General features: G+C 41.2%; 1 protein-coding gene across 6 annotated transcripts in view; it reads right to left on the bottom strand.

Moving 5' to 3' along the window:
* CPNE4 (copine 4) overlaps positions 1-16,769 on the bottom strand; it is a 451,414-nt gene that overhangs the window by 303,428 nt on the left and 131,217 nt on the right. For 4 of the 6 annotated variants that reach the window (XM_036992546.2, XM_073222626.1, XM_073222628.1 and 1 more), the window contains exons 3-4: positions 15,004-15,112; positions 13,068-13,219 (exon numbers count right to left, since the gene is read on the bottom strand). The exons of 1 other annotated variant lie outside the window; for it this stretch is intronic. In XM_036992546.2, the coding sequence (XP_036848441.1) occupies positions 13,068-13,219; positions 15,004-15,112 (261 nt within the window). Of the gene's footprint in view, positions 1-13,067; positions 13,220-15,003; positions 15,201-16,769 lie in introns of all 6 variants that reach the window. One more of the 6 variants, XM_073222629.1, reaches the window with a different exon arrangement.

The raw sequence follows: 16,769 nt of genomic DNA, 5'->3' as shown, positions 1-16,769 counted from the left end.
AAGACAAAGGTCTGGGGAGCCTACATATTAGACTCTAAATATTTTAAGTATTTTCTGAAGAACTTCCTCCTTTGTATCTCATAGTTTGCTGGTAAGAATTTTTATTTCCAGATAGGCAATAAAAGCTTTAAAATGTGCCCTACATCCCATCCATCAGCAAATGTTATGGAGTATGCTTTTTAAATACATCTCCTTTCTGACTGCTTCTCATCTTCTCCATGGTTACCACCTGATCCCAACTATTCTACTTCTCACTGGGACAAATACAGCCATCTCACATCTGCTCATGTCTCTGTGCACTGTCTGGCCCAGCAGTGTCTTCTTTTAAAATGCAAATCTCTTCCCTGCCCTAAGCCTCCCAAGGGCTCCTCCCCTCCCCGCATCACAGTTAGAGCAAAATTTGCAGTCCCCACCATGTTCTGTGAGGCCCGGAGCTTAGAAGCACCAAGCTTCCCTTGCAAACACTCCCTCTCCAACCTTTCATCCTGCTGCTCTTTTGCCAGCTTGCCTCCCTGCTAGTCCTGAAACAAGCCTCTGCCCTTTTCTCTTGTTTGCACTTGCTATTCAGAAGGCTCATGCCCTTCCCATTCGAGGTTCTATGCAAATAGTGCTTCCTCAGGGAAGCCTTCCCTAACCATGATTTCTAAGCTGGGACCTTCATTCTTCCCCTCATCCCTGCTCCATCCAGCTTCACAGCACTCACCACTACCTGAAAATAGATTGTACATTTATTACTTATTTTCTACTCTCCCCACTTGCATGAAGGCCAGGGCCACATACTGCTCCCTGCTATATTTGCAGTCCATGCAACAGTGCCTAGCACACAGCAGGAGCTCAATAAATACAATAGGCTGGTAGGTAAATCATGATTCACCCATAAATGAACTTCTCTCTTGCCAGCAAATTATTGTGGGAAATATTTATTAGGATTGGAAAATGAGGTTGGGCAAATTTCAAGGTAGCAGGTTGTACTTCTTGATTCTGCATACTTCCTAGGTTTAACATTCAGAGTAGAAAAGTCTTTCCTTTTACTAAGTTCTACACTTGCATCTTTCAAGCTTCTAAGATAGGGCCTTAATGGGAATTGGGATTATAAATAAGGCTATATTCCTCCTATCTACACCTTTTAAGGTAATCAATCATAGGATCATGTGATGATAAGATGGGGCACCTTGGTTAACTAACATTTCCAGATATAGGCCACAGTTTAACTTTGTGGCAAATTTCAGCACTCTCTTTTAAAAGGTAGAAATATCTAGGGCCAGGACAAATGCCTGTGTCCTCGCCCTGAGGCCGCTTCCAAGGAGGCCATGTGTGGGGGCTCCATTCAGAGTCAGCCCTCCATGCTGGTGAAGATGCTGCTGGGTGATCTGAAAGCCCAGCCTGAGGTCACTGCCAGCCCTCTACCTTCCCATGCAAGGCCTTGGGCAATGTTGGTTGGGGAGAAGCCATCCCCTCTGGGCCCCATCTGAGATCCCAGTGCACAAAATCCATGAACTTGATAAAATGGTCATTTTCACATGTTAAATTTGGGGATAACTGTTACGTGATAGTAGTAACTGAAACAAACTGGACCAAGCAAGTCTTCAGTTAGGACAGACTTACACAGGTCCCACCACAACCCCAGGTTCTCAGACATGGCTCTGAAAAGGCTAGAACCCACAAAACTGGGGCTAAAAAGGTATCAAATTTTATTGCTTCAATGCAGTTTCAAAACTATAATCCTGCAACAAAAAGAACTAGTCTTCACACTCAAGAAGAAAACATCTAAGACTAAATGCTCAGGTGAGAGGAAGCTCTTGAAATATCAAGTATTTAAAAACAGATAAGCCAAGATAGGGAGTTGAACATTTCTGAGCTTGAATCAAGATAAAATATTTAATTAGCCTATATACTGATCCCGAGAACATCTTGAATTTCCAGAATGGAAAAATCCTCTTGTCACTTCCCTCCTGAGACTGCAGACAGTTCCCACTGTCTAATGCAGGCTCAGAAAGCTAGGGCCCTCAGTGTGGCCTCCCTGATTCCCGTCTGCAGACCAGAGCACAGACAAGCGGAATGAAGCCATTCCAAGTCTATCCATTGTCTCCAGAACACAGACAGGGCAGGGATGAAGGCGCTCAGATGATTCCCTTCTGGGGGAGCCGAACCAGATTTATCTGAAGTTAGAGACTTGGGAGAAACTTAGTGACCTGTTAAATTTTCTTGCTGAAAGTTCTCATTTTCTATAGACAAAACAATCCAAGAATACTTTGGCTGGGCAGCAGATCAAAAACGTCACTGGCATTAAACACATCTTGATATTGTTATTATTTTATCTGATAATATCTTCTCGATACTGGGCTCTGGGTGATATGCCCACCACATTTGTTTTGCATACATTATCTCCTTCCAACATACTAACATATGTAATACTTATTAAGCATTCACTATGCTATGTGAATACTATGTTAAGTAATTCTTAGGTACCACCTCATTTCAATCTTATAATAAACCCCCAGAATAGGTTTCATTGTTACCTCCATTTTACAGATGTTGAAAAAAGGCCCAGGGAGGTTGAGGCATTTGCAGAAGGTCACACAGATACCTTGGGTGGTCTGATTTGAGTCTGTAACATCAGCCACTTCACTATCTTACAAGCCAATCATTGAATCCTGACAGCAACCGCTTAGACATGAAGGAGTGTGACAGGCTCGGGGATGGTGAGTGCCTTTAAGGCCACACAGCTAACCTGCAGTGGACCTCAGTCTTGCTTTCAAACAGACCTCAGAGCAAGCCCAGCTGATATGACAGCTTCCTAAGGTATCAGGCAGAGTGATTTCAGGTTGAACTGAAGCCTGGTGAGTCATATTATAAGTAATTTAGGTGGATTTGAGCTAAACCAGCTCTGGGTCTGTTTTCTTCTTATGGTATTCTCTCTCTAAGTTTTCAATTGCATTTTAGCAATAGTAACTTATTTTCCCCTTTCACACCAATATCTTACACAGAAACTCAACATATTTAATAATTAAAGTTGATATTTCAATTAGTATAAATGTATTTTATAATGAAATTTCTATCACTTTAATGTCAATCAATGGAAACACCATCTAAAAGTGATTTCTATTGTGTTAAAATTCAACTATCTGTGCTCTTTTCTGTTATATATTTTAAATACTAAATATATTTTAGGGTATGTTCTATATCTTGATTGGGATAGTGGTTACCCAAGTATAACTCATCAAGCTAAACATCTAAAATGGATGCATTTTGTTGTATTTTCTATGCAAATTGCCTCATTAGAGTTGGGAAAAAACATATAATTATATTTATATTTACATTTCAAACAAATGTTTGCAGTACATCTGAAGTAGCTAGGGTCCCCCAGAACAATATTTAGAAGTCCTGAAAGCAAATATTTCAGTGACTCAGAAGGGGGAAGTGGAGAACTGTTTGTGTGCCGGGGTTCAAATAAAGATACTGAAATACTTCAATCTCATTCCAGGAATTTTCATGGCTGAAATTACCCATCTAATCCCTGAGAGCCAATAAGAAACATTTGCTACCCCATCTGTGCTCAGCCACTTCTGAAACAGACAGAAGAGAAGACCAGGAGGAAGGAAGCTGGGTTTCTAGCAAGTAATCCACACTGTTTTCCACACTGTCACAGGGAGAGACCCAGGAGCTGGATGAAGCAGACGGAGCCTGGGGAGGAGGGAAGAGTTGACAGCCAGCTCCAGTACTGACCACAGATACAGCATTCTCCTTGCCGTCCCCAACCCACCGTCCCCCGAGGAAGAGGAAAGGGGAGATACTAAAAGAAGAGCGTGAGGAAGTTTAAAACCAAAAAGCATAAGGAAGGAGAATTAAGCCTGACAGAGCCAGGTCATAACTGGTCCAGAGTCCTCAGCCTGAGTGGCAGGAAATGCCCTTCTAGCATCAGCTCACAACTCCATTACATGCAGCTATGTAAACACAGAACATGTAAAGGAAATATTTTTAGGTCAGGCTTCCTGCCTCAGGCACTGATAATCTTCCTTCCATGTAAAAGGGATAGACTTAATGGTGTGGTGAGTTCTAGTAAGTTGAGTTGTTATTCTCCTGAGTAAGAGCAAGATGTTTCTCAAAAATCCAAGAGTCTTTGGAGATGAACATGGGGCCTGGGCCAGGGAAACGGAATCCATCACCCACTGATCCATCCACTGCCCCAGGGACAGTGGCAGACACACAGGATGCAAAATCAGCAAACTGGCCGCAGCTGCAGTGAGCCAGCCTTGGTCTCCCTGGAGCCTGAGGACCTCCACATGTGTCTCTAGTGCTCTCTTGAGCCACAGGACTCTTTTAATTGCATTAATCCTCAGAAAACTTGAGACTAAACAGTACATCTTTATCTAGAAAACACTTCTCAAAGAATGACACAAGGTCAATAATCCTAGCACTTACTGGACACCCACTCTGTTGCACCAGGTACTGTTCTAAGTACATGAACCAACTCATTTACCCTCATAATGACCCTCATCAGGCAGGCATCATTATGATGCCCACTTTATAGATGAGGAAACCATGGCACAGAAAGGTCTGGGTAATGTGCCTCCAGGCACAGCGGGGCTGGCTTTCATCTGGGCAGTCTGGCTTCACAGCCTGAGCTCAGCGCCCCTGTGCCATGCACCACTGGGAGCCCTGAGCAAGTTAGGCTGAAACCACATGAATTGGGGATTGAAGAAGATGTTTCAAGTATTCACCAAATTAAACTTCTATTTATAAAAAATAGAGTTTGAAATGAATTCTTAAATCTCTAAAGGAGAGGAAAACATGTTCATGTTAAAGACTAGTGGCATTACATGGGGTTACTCCACAACAGGGGCCAACAGGACATGGCTGCCGAGTCATGGAGACACCAAATCCTAACCCCACTTCTCACTAGATGTGTGGCCTTTGGACAGGTACTTTTCCTAGGTGAGTGTCAGTTTTCTCATCTCTAAATGGGTAATTGCAGTCTCTGTCATGAGGACCACGTGGATACGCATGTAAAGGAGGCACATGCGTGACCCCAGAGATGGGCCCTCCTCAGAGGAAGAGTGGGGGTAGACAGGAAGGCACAGCAGTGCAGCCAGAGAGTCTGTGTCCACTTCATCCTGGCTCTGCACTTACAGCTTGTATGACCTTGCGGCAAAAGACTTAACTGTCCAGTGCCTCAATGTAAATACATATGAAGCCCAGTTTGTAAGGTTTGGCAAATGTGATGACACTTGTAAAGTGACCTGATATATTCTACAACTATTCTTAACATATGTAAAGGATCATTATTAAAAAAAAACAACACACTATTACACTTAATTAAAAAGATGAAATAGATTGAAGTTACAAAGGAAAGATGATTTCCTTAAGGAGATGGTTATCAATAGTGAGTCCAAAAATAAAACAGGCACCTACAAGACAACAGAGAGAAGGCTGCCAAAGGGGCAAGGATTACACAGAGCTGCTCAGGAAAAAGGACAGGTGGACAAAATCATCCCAGTGCACTGAGCCCAGCAGGTTGGGAATTTTCAGGAGCTTCACATGCTCCATCACCCTGGTGGGTGAGGCAGCATCAAGGCCCACCATTGCAATACGCAGCCTGCCGATCCTTCCCCCTGGATGACACTGGCTTGCAAACTGGCTGCTCCTGCAATTGCACAAGGCCAGCCATAGGGTGGGCCCACTTACGGCAGCTACAAGGGCATAGCATAGAGGCTCCTCCCTGACTGCTGACCCACTGGCCCTGGCAGTGGTGAAAGGCACTGCAGCAAGGAAGCAGGAAAGAGCTCTTTCCACCCAGCACACACTTGTGCCACATGCTTGTGACCCCTGCCATCACTCCAGGGACAGGGCAGCTCCAGCGAGTAGAGCTACTAGGCACTAGAGAGCATGGCTTACACAAAGTTATTATTCCATAGTAACCATTAGAAACAGGAAACAGCAAAAGAACCCTGTACAAACCAAAATCCCTCAAACACCAGAAAGAGGGCTAAGTGAAACTGAAAGCACAATCTTGCTGAAATATTTCAAAATAAAAATCATAAACATACTCACAGAGCTACAGAAAAATATTCAAGACCTCAGGGAGAAACTCAAGAAACAGATAAAAACATTGAAAAATATAGTATCTAAAATGAAACATGCAAAGGAGGGATTTAAAAGCAGACTAGATGAGGTGGAGGAGATGGTACATGGAACAGAAATTATAGAACAAAAATACAAAGAAGCTGAAGCACAGAGAGAAAAAAAGATCTCTAGGAATGAAAGAACATTGAGAACAGTGTGAGCAATACAAATGGAACAATATTTGCATTATAAGGGTACCAGAAGAAGAGAGAAAAAGGGATAGAAAGTCTCACTGAGGAAATAATTGCTGAAAACTTCCCCAATCTGGAAAAGGAAATAGCCTCTGAGGGCATGGAAGTAAAACAGATCTCCCAACACAAGGGACCCAAAGAAGACAACATCAAGACATAATAATTAAAATGGCAAAGATCAAGGACAAGGACAGAGTATTTAAAGCAGTCAGAGAGAGAAAAAAGATCACAAAGAAAAACCCATCAGGCTATCACCAGACTTCTCACCAGAAACCTTACAGGCCAGAAGGAAGTGGCATGATGTATTTAATGTAATGAAACAGAAGAGCCGTGAGAAAGAATATTCTATCTGGCAAGATTTTCATTCAGATTTGACGCAGGGATTAATCAATTTCCAGATAAGCAAAAGTTGGGGAAATTTACATCCCACAAACCATCTCTACAGTGTATTTTGGAGGGACTACTACAGATGGAACTGCTCCCAAGGCTAAACATCTGTGACCAGACAAAATAAAACTACAGTAAATGAAGTAGACCAATTAATTACTAAGCAAATGCAAAATTAAATTAACTACCCCCAAAGTCAGTCAAGGGATACACAAAGAGTACAGATTATGGCACCTAATATATAAATAGTGGAAGAGGAACAAAAAGAAGGGAAGAAATAAAAGAAACTCTAGGTTGTGTTTGAAATAGCATAATAAGTGAGTTAAGTTAGATGGTTAGATAGTAAATAAGGTGCCCTCGATCCTTGATAACCACGAATCTAAAGCCTGCAATGGCAATAAGTACATACCTATCAATAATCACCCTAAATGTAAATGGATTGAATGCAGCAAGCAAAAGTCATAGAGTCACTGAATGGATAAAAAAGCAAGACCTATCTATATGCTGCCTACAGAAGATTCACTTCAAACCCAAAGACATACACAGACTAAAAGTGATGTGATGGAAAAAGATATTTCATACAAGTAATGGGTAGAAAAAAGCAGGAGTTGCAGGACTTGTATCATAGAAAATAGACTTCAAAACAAAGAAAGTAGCAAGAGACAAAGGAGGAGATTACATAATGATAAAGGGGTTTGTCCAACAAGAGGATATAACCATTATAAATGTCTATGCACCCAACACAGGAGCACCTACATATGTGAAACAAATACTAACATATTAAAAGGGGAAATAGAATGCAATGCATTCATTCTAGCAGACTTCAATACACCACTCACTCTAAAGGACAAATCAACCAGATAGAAAATAAGTAAGGAGACAGAGGCACTGAACCATACATTAGAACAGATGAACCTAACAGACATCTACAGAACACTCCACCCAAAAGCAGCGGGATACACTTTCTTCTCAAGTGCACATGGAACATTTTCCAGAATAGATCACATACTAGGACACCAAAAAAGCCACAGTAAATTCAGAAAGATTGAAATTGTACCAACCTGCTTCCCAGACCACAAAGGTAGGAAACTAGAAATAAACTATGCAATGAAAACAAAAAAGCCCACAAACACATGGAGGCCTAACAACATGCTCCTATATAATCAATGGGTAAATGACCAAATAAAAACAGAAATCAAGCAATATATGGAGATAAATGAAAACAACAACTCAACATCCCAAAATCTGTGAGACACAAGGAGGCAGTTCTGAGAGGAAAGTACATAGCAATACAGGTTTACCTCAAGAAAGAAGAACAATCCCAATGAACAGTCTAAACTTACAATCACTGAAACCAGAAGAAAAGAACAAATGAGGCCCAAAGTCAGTAGAAGGGATATAATAAAGATCAGAGCAGAAATTAATAAAATTGAGAAGAATAAAACAATAGAAAAAAAATCAATGAAACCAGGACATGCTTCTTTGAGAAAAAATACAAAATAGATAAACCAATAGCCAGACTTATTAAAAACAAAAAGAGAGTGTACACACATAAAAAGAAACAGAAATGAAAAAAGGAAAAATCACTATGAACACCACAAAAATACAAAAAATTATTAGAGAATACTATGAAAAATAATATGCTAAAACATTGGATAACCTAGAAGAAATGGACAACATTCTAGAAAAATACAACCTTCCAAGACTGACCCAGGAAGGAACAGAAAATCTGAACAGACCTATCACCAGGAATGAAATTGAACTGGTAATCAAAATACTACCTGAAAACAAAACTCCTGGATCAGATGGCTTCACTGCTGAATTTTATCAAACATTTAGTGAAGACCTAATATCTGTCCTTCTTAAAGTTTTCCAAAAAGTAGAAGAGGAAGGAACAGTTCCAAACTCATTCTACGATGCCAGCATCACTCTAATACCAAAATCAGGCAAAGACACCACAAAAAAAGAAAATTACAGACCAATAACCCTGATGAACACAGATGCAAAAATACTCAACAAAATATTAGCAAACCAAAATAAAAAAATACATCAAAAGATCATCCATCATGATCAACCAGGACTTATTATGGGATGCAAGGATGGTACAATATTTGAAAATCCATCAACATCATCCACTACATCAACAAAAAAGAAGGACAAAAATCACATGATCATCTCCATAGATGCTGAAAAAGCAACTGACAAAATTCAACATCCATTCATGATAAAAACTCTCAACAAAGTGGGTATAGAGAGCAAGTATCTCAACATAATAAAGGCTATATACAACAAACCCACAGCCAACATCATACTTAACAGTAAAAGCTGAAAGTGTTTTCTCTAAGATCAGGAACAATAATGCCCACTGTCCCCACTTTATTCTACATAGTACTGGAGGTCTTTGCCATGGCAATCAGACAACACAAAGAAATAAAAGGCATCCAGATTGGTAAGTAAGCAGTTAAACCGTCACTGTTTGCAGATCACACAGTATTGTACATAAAAACCCTAAAGAATCCACCCCAAAACTATTGGAACTAATAACTGATTTCAGCTAAGTTGCAGAATCCAAATTAATGCACAGAAATCTGTGCTATTCTTATATATCAACAATAAACTAGAAGAAATAGAAATCAGGAAATCAATTCCATTTACAATTGCACTAAAAAGAATAAAACACCTAGTGATAAACCTAACCAAGGACCTATGCATTGCAAACTACAAGACACTCATGAGAGAAATTAAAGAACACACCAACAAATGGAAATACATCCCATTCTCATGGATAGGAAGAATTGTTAAAATGGCCATCCTGCCTAAAGCAACCTACAGATTCAATGCAATCCCTATCAAAATAGTAATAGCATTCTTCAATAAACTAGGGAAAGTAGTTCTAAAATTCATATGGAACAACAAAAGACCCAGAATAGCCAAAGCAATTCTGAGAAGGAAGAATAAAGCGGGGGAGGGGGTTGGAATATGCTCCTTCACTTCAAGCTCTACTACAAAGCCACAGTATTCAAGACAATTTGGTACTAGCACAAGAACAGATCCATGGACCAATGGAACAGACTAGAGAGCCCAGATATAAACACAAGCATATATGGTCAATTAATATATTGATAATGGAGCCATGGATACACAATGGGGAAATGACAACCTCTTCAACAACTGTGTTGGCAAAACTGGACAGCTACATGCAAGAGAATGAAACTAGATTATTGTCTAGCTCCATACACAAAAGTAAACTCAAAATGGATCAAAGACCAGAATGTAAGTCATGAAACCATAAAACTCTTAGAAGAAAACATAGGCAAAAATCTCTTGAATATAAATATGAGCAATTTTTTCCTGAGCAATTGTGTCCTTGGGCAAAGGAAACAAAACAAAAATGAACAAATGAGACTACATCAAACTAAAAAGCTTCTGTACAGAAAAGAATACCATCAGTAGAACAAAAAGGCATCCTACAGTATGGGAGAATATATTTGTAAGCAACATATCCAACAAGGGGTTAACATCCAAAATATACAAAGAACTCACATGCCTCAACACCCAAAAAGCAAATAACGCAATTAAAAAATGGGCATGTGATATGAATAGACAATTCTTCAAAGAGGAAATTCAAAAGGCCAACAGGCACATGAAAAGATGCTCCACATCACTAATACTCAGGAAAATGCAAATTAAAACCACACTGAGATATTATCTCAGACCAGTTAGGATGGACAACATCCAAAAGACAAGGAACTACAAATGTTGGTGAGGATGCAGAGAAAGTGGAACCCTCCTACACTGCTGGTGGGAATGTGAATTAGTTCAACCATTGTGGAAAGTAATATGGAGGTACCTCAAAAATCTAAAAACAGAAATACCATTTGATCCAGGAACTCCATTCTTAGGAATTTACTCAAGGAAAACAATATCCCAGATTCAAAAATACATATGCACCTGCATGTTTACCACAGCACTATTTACAATAGCCAAGATATGGAAGCAACCTAAGCGTCCATCAGTAGATGAATGGATAAAGTAGTCATCCATATACACAATGACTTATTCAGCCATAAGAAGAAAACAAATCGTACCATTTACAACAACATGGATGGAGCTAGAGGGTATTATGCTCAGTGAAATAAACCAGGTGAAGAAACCCAAGTACCAAATGATTTCACTCATTTGTGGAGAATAACAATGAAGCAAAACTGAAGGAAAAAATTATAGCAGACTCACAGACTCCAAGAATGGACTAGCAGTTACCAAAGGGGAATGGTAGGAGAGGGTGGGTGGGGAGGGAGGTTGAAGGAGATTAGGGGGCATTATGATTGGTACACATGGTGCATGGGATCACGGGGAAGACAGTGTAGCACAGAGAAGACAAGTAGTGACTCTATAGCATATTACTATGCTGATGGACAGTGACCACAATAGGCTTTGCAGTGGGCTTGACAATATGGGTGAATGTAATAACCATATTGCTCATGTGAAACCTTTATAAGATTGTATATTATTGATACCTTAATAAAAAATAAGTAAATAAATGAGCACCGATTACCAGGGAATAAGCAAGAGGAAATGAATAGTGAGAACTGATGTATTCATTGACAGTTTATAAACGCTTTCTCTCTGCTGGGTCCCTTACCCCAGAAGAGAGATGTATATAATGTCTATAATACACATTTAGCACCTGTGTTACTATTATCATTCCAATGCTGAGCCTCTTTGGAGATGTCTTTGTTCCTGATTTGCTTGCTTATTTGTTTTTAAATAGTCTTCCCTCCTAGAGTCTCAGCTTTCAAGGCGATTGATGGTGACAAAAGGAAGACAGTGATGGAGAAGGATGGGCTACCCAACAGAGATCATCAGGAAAAAGCTCACTGGAATACCAGTTTCAAACTGAATCATTTGGCGGAGGAAGGAAAAGGCAGCCGAGCCAACTGAATCTGTATGTTCAGGGAAGCAGTTAGTATGTACCAAACATAAGCTAGTAAACTGAGAAACATCTCAGTCAATGAGAAAAAAATAAACAAACAAAAAATAAATCATCTTCAGTCCACACAAAAGAATTTATAGTCAACACAAGATTTTAGTTTAAATTGTTTTTCCCTCATTTGCAGCCCCAATTTCCTATCTTGTGCAATTCTGCTCTCAGACATCATGATATTGACAATTTTCAGATTTTGATGATAAGAAAGCCACTTGGTCACATGGAAAGCAACCCAATAATCTTCCTTCCCCCTTCCAAGTGCGTCACTTAGAGTGAACATCATGCAAGCACAGGGTCTGCTAACAGGGATGTGACCCCTGGCAGAAGGGAGGAAATATTTTCTAGTTCTAATATTTCATTTTGTTTTCTTTTCTATTCAGTGCTCAGGGAAGATTCCTAATATCACCAAAATCTACATTCTGTACTTTTATTTTTTTCAAAGAAAATAAATTATTCTTGTTAAGAATGTGTTAAGGGGGAGTTAGAAAGCAACATCAAAGTTTTCCCACTTGGGAGTTTGATGTGAAACCACAGTTGAAACTTTCTGAACAACTGCATAAAACTTGTTTTTATCATCCGTCAGGCTGGGTGTTAGCCACCAAGGTGCTGCAAGTCAGCAAAGTGTGAACAGAAAATCTTTTCAAAAAAGAAACTTGTTTGTGGTATGCAGAGGAAATGCTTTAATTGACTTAATTTTCATTTTTTAGCTCTTGTGTGTGTCCACAATTGCGAGGTTAACTATATTTTAGAGACCCGGCCCAGAGGCTGCAGGCACGTGCCCTAGGCTCAAACACCTGCAGGCTGTTCTGTCAGGATGAGTGAGTGGAACGGGCTCACGGTAGGAAGTAGAAGGACAGACTCATTCTCTGGGTCTGGGCAGCCGCTAACCATCTCCAAGCACTGCTGCACAAGGATTAAAGGTGCCATGTTGACAGACTTTTGGGTTATTTAAAAGAAACCAGAAATTTGGAGTTGTTCTGAAAAATCTCCCAGTCTTTAAGTTTTCCCAACCAGTGTAGCAAACTTGTTAGAACAGCATGAACATGTCTGGAGATGAGATGGAGGCCTCCAGCCCCAAGTTCACAATCTCTGAATAGATGGAGAGAATATGGGCTTTGGAATCTACCAGACTGCAGCCTTCCTACTTACTAGTTGTGTGCTCTCGGGTAATTTATTAACTCTGTCCAGCCTGTTTCCTTACCTGGTTAATAAAGTCTGCCTTGCAGGTAGCTGGGAGGTTTAAAAAGAATATGCATAAAGTGGCTAACACATAGCCGGTATCAACACATATAAATGGCTCCCTTATTTTATCATCATTCATACTGACTGACCTATTTTCATAAAATACTAGCACCTTGGAGCAACGGAAAGTTGATTACCTCACATATGCGTGAAGCTGCTATTTTGGCCTTCATCCTCCTGGCTCCACACATAAAAGACTCACTGCTCTCCCAGGAGTGAAAGAAACTTGTCCACGAGCCTGTAACCAGGAAGGAATTGCTGGAAAAGCTCGCAGCCTCCAGCCCTGCACCTGGGTGGGTGGGAAGTGGGGAGAGAAGATGGGAAGTCACAGAGGGCTGGAAGAGTGGTTGGCTTGTAGACCCACCCTGCAGAAGGTAGGCTGGGCACCCCTGAAATGGCCCACTGCCACAAGGACTGACAGCTGTTTTTTCTTCTTTGGAATGCGAGCACCTAACTTAAGCTTTGACTTGATGCCTCTGTTTACAGAGGGCTCTCTGCACTAAGTGAGCAGGCAGTGCCACTGCGCTAGAGGTCGGCCGGCTAACTCCCCGTGGTGTCAGAGCTCTTGGTTGACTTGAGTAACTACCCATGTGGACTACTTGTTTTTTTTTCTCTTTCTGAGAAAAAAGCTTTAAATTCCCACTCTCCTGTTTTAAATTCACCAAAAAAAGAGTGAACCTATGGAACCCTAGGCCCCACCTTCAAATCCAGTACAGGCAGAACCCCAGGCCTGTGCACACTCTCTCTCTACCCATGACCTTGCTGTGTGACCTGTCATGCTGTGTGATTTCCAGGTCCCTTTTTTCCAATGTTCCCTGACAGCTGTTGCTGAAGGTCATCATAATAAGATGCTCTTAATGACCATAATAGGAATCTTTGGGGCCGGTCCAACCACAACACTGGTAATTGGTAGGCTGAGACCCGCACAAAGTATGTACCCACTGCACATTCAGGCAAAAGAAGACACTTAAGTCAGGACCTTGTGGGGACCCCCTTTCTCAGGGTCTCATGACCCCCTGAGCCTCCAGCACTCTGTCTCTAAGACAGCATGAGCTCTTCTACTGGACTCTGAGGTGCTCTAGGACACAAAGCATGTCTTCTTCATGGTGTTCAGTACATGCTGGACTTAACTTCAGTGTCTGAGACAGCTTTTCATGGGGCTGGTGTGAGAAGCAAATGAAATAACTAAAGTAGATGGCTTTGTGAATATGAAGTGCTATAGGAATGTATTATTATAAACAATAATAATCTTGCATTACAGTCTACTGATAACTGATATTAGATAAAACCACAGAAATTATTACTAACAATTATTAGTGTTACCAACAATACACCAAAGCACATGACTCATCCTAACAGGTTTCATATGGAATTGATCCAAGAATGATTAGTCCTCAGAATTACTTAGAACTTCCTATGGAGGAACTCAGTAACTGTGGATTAAAATTATATGGGAAAATGGAAGTAAAGGATTGAAGCAATTTTCAAGCAGTGTGGGGAACAATCTGGCTTCTTGCAATGAGAATATGCACTCTGCCATTTACGGGATCTCTGCCAAGGACCACATGCTGTGAGCTTAGCTCTGTTTCACGGAGAACATATAGCATGCCCAGAGGACAGACATATGCTCCAGGTAAGGCCTCGCCTTTGAATCTCTGAGAGGTGTTAATTTTTCCCACTTGGTTATAATGTTCGGTTCCAAAAGTTAGTGAAGGACTGGAAGGCTGAAGGAATTTATTTCCACTCTTCATTGGGAAATGAAATGTGTTCTAAATCATCATTATGATTTATAAAATTAATAGCCAATAGTAACAATTTAACAAATTCCCTTTTCTCCCCAACCCAGTCAAGTTCTGTAGCACAGCAAAGGGACTTTGGAACATGTAACTGTGCCATATCCTGTTGCCATTTTATTGCCAGGAGTGGGTGCAGGCAAGATCTTTAAAAAATGGGTATGATTCTAAATTCAGGAAATTAAATGGTAGGTCTGAAATCCTCAGTTTGGAATGCATTTCCAAGCTACAACTTTTCCTTGCTTTTTAACAGTTACGATAACGGCCATCAAAAACTTACTGCAAGTTTCACCCAACAAAAGGCCGTCGCATCTCCATATTCTAGGAGGAAACAGAAGCCTCCTTTCTGTCTTCTCATTCCTCAGACGTGCATCCCAAACTCTGCTGGTCTGGAAAGAGCAACAGTCTGTTGTGCATTTCATAACAATTGGTTTCCACTATTTCAGATGCAGATTTCTCCTCATTGACTCTTGGATACTATTAACAACACAGAAGGTCAGATTATAGGTCATTTTGAGTCTAAAAACCAGGCATACATTTTTATGATCGACTGTAGAGGTCAAATGTTCTCTCCCACTGCTAACAGCCTAGAGCCAATAAAAGAGAAACTGTTCTCTCCACATGGGCAGGCCATCTGCACACGTACTTCCATCTACTGCTGTGGTGACCTGAGTCACTGTCCACCAGGGCATAACAGGGTTTCCCTGCTGCCATCCCATTATAGAAAGCACAGGCCAGCAACCCCAAATGATAAAAAAACAATGTCAATCTCCAGCCACATTTCCCCCAAAAAATTAAGTTGTAAAATTAATAGCCAATGGTAACATTTTAATAAATTCCCTTTTCTCTCCAACCCAGCCAAATTCTGTAGCGCAGCAAAGGGACTTTGGAACAGTACCATCTATTTACATTTACCCTCGAATTAGTTAAAATTAAATAATGAAAAATTTCAGTTCCTCAGCTGCACCATGCACCTTTCAAGTGTTCAGCAGCTTTCTGCAGCAGTGACAGCCTTACTGGGCAGAGGGATGGAGAACATTCCTTCCCAGAGCCCAGCAGGATGGCACCAATACATGGCCTGTTCTACCAAGACTCAAAATTCTCTCTGGAAGATGAGCTTACCTTGCGCTTCTTGCTTTCACCCCGATATACCCGCCCCCCACAACCTCTCCATTATGCAAATGAGTTTAGCCTCTCAGTTTGTTGTTTTTTCTTCACTTAGTGGATTACCAGGCTCCCCATAAAGAAAGCACTGTCTTAGCCAGTGTAAATTCTGGTCTGCAAGGCTTTCTCTCCATCCTGGGATTGCACATAACAGCCCCTCTGTAAAACCAGACACTCTGTAGCAGGCAGACTGGGAAATGCACACATCAGTACGTCTGGCCCCAGTGCATTGGCCATGTTTGCTGTCCTTCACTGAATGTAGACAGTAGTAGCTACATGGTATAAACAGGCTGTCAGGTGCTTCGAACTTCAACATGAGACCACTTGCTGAATTTATACTGAAAAGTAGGTTTAGCACTAAGTCAATGTGTCCTCCTTGATGACAGGGTGGGTGGCTCCCAAGTGACTGTGGGTGGTCAGAGCTTTGTAGGCTTAGCTCTGGAGGGCCTTCTCCAGTCTTTCCTTGCAGACCTCGCCAAATGGCTCCCATCAAGTCACCGAGAACAGCAGGAGGGGCCCGAGTGCCCTCATCTCCCTTTCAGCAAGCACTTCCAGCCTTTGGCTCCCACAGAGAGGCCCTCCTTCCATGGATTCAGCTTCTGCTAGGTAGCTGGTCCTGTACAACTATCTCCTTCTTCTGTCCCTCCCACCCAGTGGCGTGGGGCTAAGTGCTTAACAACTGGCTTTCTGGAGGCCACGGTGACCTGATTTGAAATGTTGGCCAACGTCTGTGGTAATAAGTACCCATAGCCAGGCTTGCAAAATTCCTGAATATTTACCAAGCCTCTACAGGCTGGCTTCTGCACACTAGTGTGCCATGCTAAGCAAAGCAGCAGATTCCTGTTGTGAATGTCTGGGCTCTCTCCTGTCTCTAGGTGGTTT

The sequence above is a fragment of the Manis javanica genome, chromosome 15 (genome assembly GCF_040802235.1).
Source record: "Manis javanica isolate MJ-LG chromosome 15, MJ_LKY, whole genome shotgun sequence".
Lineage (NCBI taxonomy): Eukaryota > Metazoa > Chordata > Mammalia > Pholidota > Manidae > Manis > Manis javanica.
The sequence above is the reverse complement of the archived record's forward strand: the minus strand, read 5'-3'. Positions and strand labels throughout refer to the sequence as shown.